This window comes from Chaetura pelagica, unplaced genomic scaffold (assembly GCF_000747805.2).
Source record: "Chaetura pelagica isolate M959 unplaced genomic scaffold, ChaPel_1.0 scaffold70, whole genome shotgun sequence".
Lineage (NCBI taxonomy): Eukaryota > Metazoa > Chordata > Aves > Apodiformes > Apodidae > Chaetura > Chaetura pelagica.
This window is the reverse complement of record NW_009952265.1, coordinates 2,943,800-2,952,822: the sequence shown is the minus strand read 5'-3', so window position 1 is coordinate 2,952,822 and position 9,023 is coordinate 2,943,800. Positions and strand designations below refer to the sequence as shown.

The 9,023-nt window shown below is 35.5% G+C and overlaps 1 protein-coding gene across 1 annotated transcript in view; it reads right to left on the bottom strand.

Annotated features, from left to right (window-relative positions):
* The window catches only part of FSIP1 (fibrous sheath interacting protein 1), an 87,174-nt gene that overhangs the window by 77,232 nt on the left and 919 nt on the right, over positions 1-9,023 (bottom strand). Inside the window, exons 2-8 of the mRNA XM_010007737.1 lie at positions 8,122-8,253; positions 7,597-7,677; positions 6,349-6,535; positions 5,382-5,480; positions 3,900-4,072; positions 2,901-2,985; positions 720-818 (exon numbers count right to left, since the gene is read on the bottom strand). Of these exons, the coding sequence (XP_010006039.1) occupies positions 720-818; positions 2,901-2,985; positions 3,900-4,072; positions 5,382-5,480; positions 6,349-6,535; positions 7,597-7,677; positions 8,122-8,253 (856 nt within the window). The remainder of the gene's footprint in view (positions 1-719; positions 819-2,900; positions 2,986-3,899; positions 4,073-5,381; positions 5,481-6,348; positions 6,536-7,596; positions 7,678-8,121; positions 8,254-9,023) is intronic.

Below are 9,023 nucleotides of genomic sequence, written 5' to 3'. Positions count from 1 at the left end.
AGGGAAAGAATAGAGGCAAAAAAAGCACAATTCAATTCATTTTGAAGTGTTGGACACACTACACTGCTAACAGCATTTCAAACATCTATACAGTGCATATAAACAAGTCACGTCTAAAAGAATCAGGACAGATGTTTGATTTTTACAAGAAATAACTTAATCCAGAAAAGCAATGCAGCCTTTTAAATCATCAGCCTAACAAAATATAAAATGAGTTGTCTGAAGATCTGTTTGTCACAACATCCATACAATTTCTCCTGAAAGCAAAAAAATTACAGAACAGTTGAAACTGTGCAGCACCAACTTCTTTTTTAGATGGTTTCCTGAATATAAGCCTATTTGTGAAAACTACAGTACCTTAGAATAACAAACAGCAAAGAAAATTTTTAAATATTTCCATGAAGAACCAATTTTACATTTTACAATGAATCAGTTACACACCTCATTATTTTACAATGAAAGAAAAGAGGTGTACAAACTCAACAATAAACATTTTCTTAGCATGTTAAGCAAAATGTTTGAGATAGGCCACAAACAAAACCATTCTCTTTTATAATTCATGAAAAAAATATATTAAGAACTGCTGCAGTTCCACTAAGCAACCTTGCTTTTCCTGATTTTGTTGGCCCAGCCTCAAGGGCCAAGTCTTCATTACCTGCCAGTGTGTATGTTGTTTTGCCATTTCTAGAAATACCAACTATACAATTAATAAAGCTTACCCTGAGTATGTTGGGGTTTATGGCAATCATAATCTTCTGGATTAATTTGTGTGTGAAATATCGAAGTACAAGTTTCATCTTCTTTAGTCTGAGAGAAATCTGCAAGGTAAAATTTAATTGAAATGCATCAAAAAAGATCTAATCTTATATGTACCATATTATAAAATCTCACAATTGAAATTTGAATAAATTCACGTGGAAAGATTACATAGCCACCATACTTCTCAAGACATAAAGGAGGAAAGGGTAAAGTGTGTCTCATTAATAATTATGCTGCTTCATATGGCTGTGGTTTTGTTTTTAACAAGTATTGCCCATACAAATAATTACATTCTAAAAGATACAGCCCAAGGCCCTAAAGTTCAAAAGCCCCTGCAGACACCATATGGCAAGTCATCTAGAAATCTGAATGAGAATAAAGTGCCCAGGTTTTCATAGCTGGTGTTTGCCTGTGCCTGAATTATTAGACTTCCAAGTGGCTTAGGTCAAGGGTACAGTCTAGAAAATGTGTTCCAATATCCTAGCATGACAGAGTTGCTTCAGTTACTCAAAGAAAAAATTCAGTCATGGTATTGACATACATGAACTGAAAGTATAAGTTAGAGCATGAACTTGCAGCCTATACACTTCAAACTTACAGAAAACAACTTGTATTGCAAAGAACCATAGATATCACACAGGAAAAGTGTGTTTTTCTTAGTGGAAAAACCAAACAACATCCTGTAATAATGAAGTTTAATGGACTCAACTGGAACTACGATTTTGTTACAGAGAGCACATGGGAATGAAAATAAGGTTGTTTCATTAACTCCTGAATTGCATTTCTACCATGAGTGTGTCAGAGGTTTTTTTTGTGCCTGAGAGGCTGGGACACAAGTTATTAATGATTTTGTACCTGGACCTTGCATTTTGATCTCAAAGCCACTCCAATTAAATAGCTCCCCTATACAATTTATTTCAAATTCAAGCTCTGAAAAGCAAAAGATATCAACCAGGGCATCTATCAGGTTACTCATTTAAATAAATAAGACCTGGAAAGTAAGGCAGTAGCATGTCACAGAAAATTCAAGATAAAAATCAAGCTGGAAGATAAATATAAAGCTAAACTCTGCAGAATTTTGCCAGAACACGAGAACCCGTATGATGTACATGATCTCTACATCAAGGAGTTACCTTTGAAATAAAAGAGGAACGTGAACAACCATTTAGTCTTGCTTGTCTACTGTTTATTTACTGACATCTACTGGAGGCTTTCTATATATCACCCGTACCAAATTTTGTGTTCCTTCCTTAATGCCCAAACTTAAAAATAAAAGCAGGTTATCTTGTAATAACAAGTTTTGTTGAAATGTTTAGCCACACATTGCCACCATTACTATGTATATCTTTCCAAATTCAAGCTGAGATTTTTGCTAAGCAATAACCAGTCAGACCTCAAATCATTGTTCTCCCCCCAACCAGAAAAAAAAAGAGGTTTCACCGTAATTCTGCTTCCTTTCAGCCAAGAAACCCTTTCAACCAAGGTATACAGACTGTCAGGTTACAAGATCTGCATAGGATTGATGCACCTCTGAGAACTGCAGCACTGAGACAGAGTATTCAAATAGCACATTTTTTAAAACCACTCTTGAGCAGTTTTGACATGGTATGTTCTTGACAAATTCAGTTTTTGCTCCCCCTGCTCCTCCCAATAAAGACACCATGACCAGAATGCCTACAGTTTGTTCCAGTGCCTCCCCCAGTAGGAACTGAGCCACAGGAAAAGAACATTTAAAAATACCAAATATCTTCTTTTTCCAGGTCCCTGCAAGCATGGACATTCTCCATGCATTCTTGAAGAAAACTACCAATCCTTTAGAACATGCTTCAAACACTTTGTAACTCCAACAGAATTGTGTCTTGACTCAGTAAAGAAAACACTTCTAAATACTTAACTTTTCTTTCCCTGTTCCCCATACAGTTTTATATTACTGGTATTCACTGTAATTCTTAACATAGTTTGTATTTTGTTATGTATCGCATTCCCCTTTATTTTTTTCCCTTGATTTACTTTTATATGGAAGTATTATCTTAATGTAAAGGTTTGAAAGTTTATTTTTTTATCATATCCAACAAAAATATTAATATTAATAGAAATGCAGGATAATTATATCAAGGTATTTAATTCTCTTTCTTACTTACCATATGTATCCTGCCATGATGAGATCAAAGCTAAAAAATGTTTTGTGTTTTCTATCTCCTCATGGCCTCCAGTGGATCTGATAGACTATTCAAAAGAAATAAAGCTTACATACAAAGATACATGCATAAATTTACTTTAAAAGTAAACACTTGTTGTCTGCTAATCACGTCTAATGAACTTCAGACACAATCAAAAATTCCTTGTTCTTTGACAACATTTACTTACTGTTGTATTTTATTTAAAAGATGTTCAGAAAGTCTCAAGAAGTTACAATAAAGACACAGTGGAATTTCAAAGCCTCCGTTACATGTTGTCTCTAACATGCAAATACATTACCAAGACAAAGTTCCATAATGTACATATGGCTGTGAATCCAAATGCATTGAAATTACAAGATGCAGTCAAACCAACTGCAATCATGCATTTTAAGCAACTGACATTTGTATTCATGTAAATTACACAATGCTTAACCTCGGGGAAAATACTAACTCACATGTTTCAAGGCTTGAAGTGACACTCAACTGCTAAGGGACCAGAACAGGAATAATGTAAAAGAATTTGTGCCGTAGCATTCTTATACCTTCTTCAAGGGGCATCTCTAATTTCTTCAATAATAATACTGAAATAGATGGGCCTAAGAAATCGTACTAGAGCAGAATAAACACTTGAAGGTCTGGGTTCACAGACATTACCTCAAACAGGTAAGGTCATATCTCATCATTCCTGCAAGTAGCAAACTCAAGCATATGACTACACTAATAAGCCACACCTAGACAGCTCTGTATTTGGCTATTGGTCATATTAATTTTTAAGGACCACGGTCTTCTTTCAAAGTCTGCCTAGCCAATATATAACCCAAACTACTCAGTTATTTTTAAAGATCCATTTCTTCACTATAATCAGCCAACTGTGAGTTATTTAGTAAAACTATGCGTCTGTGAAATATGGCAATTCTGTAAGACAGTACTTATTTACAAAATAAGCAAAACACTTCTAACCTGAAGTTCTTCCCAGAGCTTTGCCCTCATTTCTTCTCCTTGTTTTTTAATTGTTCTCTCCTTAGAATGTTTTTTTGCCAGTATCGTGTCAAGTTTATTCATTTTCTTTATAGCTTCTTGAATCTGAGAATCTACATTTGTTCCTCCAGAATATTCCAAATTGGAAGAGTTTGCTGTAGAATACATTTTAAATTAATGTTAGCTTGAAGCATTTCGATTAAAAAAAAATTAAAAAGCAGTAAAAATAAGTTGGTAACAACCACAGACACGAGTACAAATATTCTTAAGCATATGTATCATGCTTATTTCTAAACCTCTTACTAACAGGGAAAATATAGAAGTCTTTGTAATAGAACACTGAATCAAAATCTGAGCTGTAGCAGCTGGATATGGGGGTACAGGGGAGGAAGAGTCCCCCCATTTGGGGCAAGTCAATCAATTAAAAAAAAAAAATCACAAATTAAAAAAAATAATAACTTCAGCCTGATTAGTGGAATACAAGTTGAAATGTCATTCATTAAAATTAATAATTCTGGGGTTAAGAGAGACACTGTGGTATCTCTACTTGGAATGTTACAGAAGTTTCAGTATTGCCTTACACCTCAGTCAAACTAGACCCTGATACTGGTTCTAGAAAAAATCTTGTTTTCAAAAACAGAAATGCTGTTAACATTAGAGAAACTACCGTTATTTAATTAAAATAGATTTCTGTGTTGTCTCTTCTTCCTAAACATGCAGATTACAATATCTGATCACTTTTAGTTTTCCCCTTTGTATAGCATTCTCGTGCTTTACTCTCTTTTCTGGTCAAACTTAGCTTCCATAGGAAGAGTAAAAGAAACACTTGCAGCACTGTGTCTATTCCAGACTTCCAAGTTTTGTAGTCCTGCAATCCTTTTCCATTTGCTAATCTTTTGAGGTCAACTACTTTATACATTCATTGATTCCAAGCATTTACTGCGATGTGTTGGTCTACTTTATGCCATAAGAACAGATGAGTGATACAAAAAGGGGACAACTTTTAAAATCTAGGTGAGCTTCAGAGAAACTCCGAGGACAAAAGATTTCAACTGGCCTGAATCCAGCAGATGGATTTTAACCTAAAACTACTGAGTGAAGCTTTGAAGTTGAGTTCTATCCCACTCATGTTCTGAGGAAATATTGTCAGATGACCAGCACTGCTGCACTAGATAGAATTGCCACAGATTCTGCCCTATTAGATTTATGTAAAGCTCAAATGCTATGATATCATTAAAGGAACTGAATATCCTTTAATAAAACAATCTTAAATAAAGAATTAATCCAATGCCTCTTGAATACCATATCACATATACATTTTCAATTTGCAGTATTTCTTTTTAAATATCTAACATACATATACAAACAGTATGGGGCCAAACCCTCCTAGAAGCACTAATGAGGGAAGAAAAAAAATAAAATGTTTTATTGCACTCTTCACTTTATACACCTGAAAAGTAATACCTGCTTTTGCATTACGTTGTTTTCCTTGGGAAGGTTCACAGAATTTCGATGTCTGTGTTTCAGTACTATCATCTCCAGAATCTGAATTAGAGATACATCCTGAAAAACATAGGAAAAAGCCCTTCACAATAAAATAAATGTAAAAGAAACTTTAAGATAACTGTTTAAAATGTTAACACGAACAAAATACATTTTTGTCAGTTAGGGATCACCTCAGAGCCTCTGCAGTGGACTACCATTTAAAAAATTAGATATACTGTTATACCAGGACTCATGTTAAACACAGAGCAGGAATCAAAGGATTTATTTTGATCCTAATTCTGTAATGAAATCTTATCTAAATTTGAAGAAGGTATCCAAACTTCCTGCTTCACATACCAGCCTTTGCTTCTCAATTTTTAAACAATCAGAAGCTCTAGACAGTTAATTACTATTTATAGAATGTCAAAAGAACATCATTTGAACCACTTCTCTCCAAGTGGTTTCATTAAAATGAGATATTGCATATTTATGTCTGAAGTATTAGCATTGTTTAGTTGTTAAATACTATTAAAACCGTAATTTCCAATTTCTTGTACTGGTGGACCATTATTAGGACACACAATTTCTAACAAATTATCATGATGTCTGTGAAAATTTGAATAAAACCACCCTGCTGAAAACTCTTTCTAATGTGGTCCCATGAAACACAAACAGATGGTTTCTCTTCATGTCTTTTAGGACATCACCAAGGTGCAGGTAATAGCATGGATACCACAAAACATACGTTGTAGCGATAATGGCAATGATAACATATTTCTCTCAAAGATGGATCCTAAATAGGGAAGTTATTAATTTTGACACCTCCTTCTCTTCCAGAATTTTACCCATTTGCATTCTCTCTTTCCTCTACCAGTAGAATTTTACCCATCTATACAAACACGATGCTCATCTAGCCACAATCCCAGCATGTTAGTTGATCCCACACCTGAAAATTCACTGGGATTCAGTTCACACGTCTGAAGAAAGGCTGCACTCTCCACTGTGGTTTGCTGATCAGTTCTTACTTCTTTGACATCAGATTTCTTTCTGTCATCATCTCTCTTTTCTTGTGGACAGCAGTGCTCCAGACTGCCTCTTTGATGACTACCAGCCAAACTGACAGGTGGATCAACCTACAAAATGCAATTCAATTACTACCATAAAGCCAGAAAAAGATAATCACAAAGGGGAAGAAAAAAGATGATCACAGTAATGACATACTATCACAAAAACTAACAACAATCTATACAAGACTGCAGAGTACTTCTTCAATAAAAGAACCATTTTCAGACTGGATAAGAGTTCTGTTTCTTAGACATCAAATGCATTCTCTAACTCATCATTCCACAGACTGTGGATTTGGGATTGCCAGGCTAAGAAATTATTTCAAAGTTTATGCCATTTCTTCTGCAGCAGAGGGTACAGTCAACCAGTTAAGAGTCTGTGTGTACAACTGCCTCATCCATTTCCTGATAACTGCAGGTGCTCTGCAGCAGGCAGGACCCCAATTTCTCACTCATACTATAGAGTTTTTTATAGTCTTTGAAGGGCTGAAAAGCTTATCACTAATTTATCAGCCTCAGGAGACTGGAATTTTCATGCAATAGCCTAGGATGTTTAGATCAGAACATGGATTCAGAGTTATCTGATGTAACCTTAACGCTCAACTGCGAACCTGTGAAAAATTACTTTTAACACTTCTATGAAGCATCTCGGTATAATCCCTTTCTACAGACAGGGGGGCAATTGGACTAATCTAAGTAAATCAATCTATATTTCTAATTACCAAGTCCCAGTTCCTACATCCCAACGACCATATCACACAACTCATTCCCAAAATTAAGTTAATCTCCAATATTCATTTACTTGGAGGATGGATGAACACCTGCTTTCAACAGACCACTGATTGTCTGGAACTGACATATTTATTGGAAGACTATGTTTGTTTGTTTTTCAATTTGATTCAAACATACCCGGAGTGAGCCTTGCCGTCAAAAAATTAATTTGTGAGAACTGCTCAAATGTTTTCTTTTTATAAGCAAAATAACATGTATTCCAACTTAAATTTAAAAGCACAAATGGGATGGAAGTGAAATTATGTACATACTGGCTCATGCCTCAAGTGCCTATACCAGTTTTCTACATATTACTGCCAGAATTTCAAATGCTTTTCCTTAAAATAGTATTTACTTACGAATCCAATTAAGTCTAAAGAGAAGACAACCAGGTTTTCCAGGTTGTACTGCTGAAGAGACCTCTTTGTGGAAAAAGCAACCTATTTTCATGTAACATACATTCAGAAAAGTGAAACTGAACAGCATTTCATGCATGTACAAGGCACAGCCCACATTCATGAACTTTCACATAACCCCTTAGCACAACTGCAGAGACCAGAACTATGTATAAAGCTAAAAAACAAAAATCTTCAGAAGACAACCAGGTTTTCCAGGTTGTACTGCTGAAGAGACCTCTTTGTGGAAAAAGCAACCTATTTTCATGTAACATACATTCAGAAAAGTGAAACTGAACAGCATTTCATGCATGTACAAGGCACAGCCCACATTCATGAACTTTCACATAACCCCTTAGCACAACTGCAGAGACCAGAACTATGTATAAAGCTAAAAAACCAAAATCTTCTTTTTTTTTTTTTTTTTTGCATCCTACTAAGATGAATTAAGCACAGCATTTCCAACCCACTGGAAGTGTAAAGAATTACCTTTGGCAAATGTGGCTCTGGTGCTAATAACTGCATACATGTATTTAAAGATCTATAATTAGGGTAAGCTCTTGAGACAGATGCAGGCTTTGAAATTTTATCCAAGCTCCCCCTTCTGATATTCATTGTGACCTAAAATTGGGAAAAAAAAACACCAACAACAACACAACAAACAAAAGCTTTCCAAACTATCAGGTTCATAATAAAGCAACACAAGCCCAGTAATATTTCAGATGTATATTAAACTAAGTTTCAAATCCTTTCAAGCAATTCAATGTCGAGTGGTGTTCCCAGTATAACTAGTTTGCCACTGAAGTATACATTTTTTAAAAATATGTACAAATATACATCACCATGCCAGCCAAAGTATTCAAATATTCTTACTGTCGAATAAACTTCAAATGGCTCAAATCTTAAAAAAGCAATCTGACAGCAAAGAAATTGTCATGGCGCTTTATTTTTTTTTTCTTTAAACGTGGGATTGGCAAAGTTAGCATAAAAAAAGAATGCGGGTACTTTACAGACGTCTTGAACGTACCAAATAAAGCAGGCAGGAGCTTTTTATATGCAGTGGGTGTAAACGGAGGGAGTTCCCAAATCCAAACGATCACATTCCCAGTCCTAATTCACTTTTGAGTTTAAACACCAGAAACGCGTGGTTCTCCGCAAAAAACAGGAACTAAGTATCCGAGTATGTGACCATGCAGGGGTCATTTCCACAAAGCCCAAGCGGGTACAACAGGAACAGGACAAACCGAGTCACACATACAGGTGCGTGACACGACACAGTTGAAAGGAGAGGGCAGAGAAAAAACCAGAGTGGTTGATATTAATTTATTTCAGCTGATGAAGCTGAGGCTCCCGCACGGCAGGCCCCGCACAGCGGTACCCGCAGGACGCGG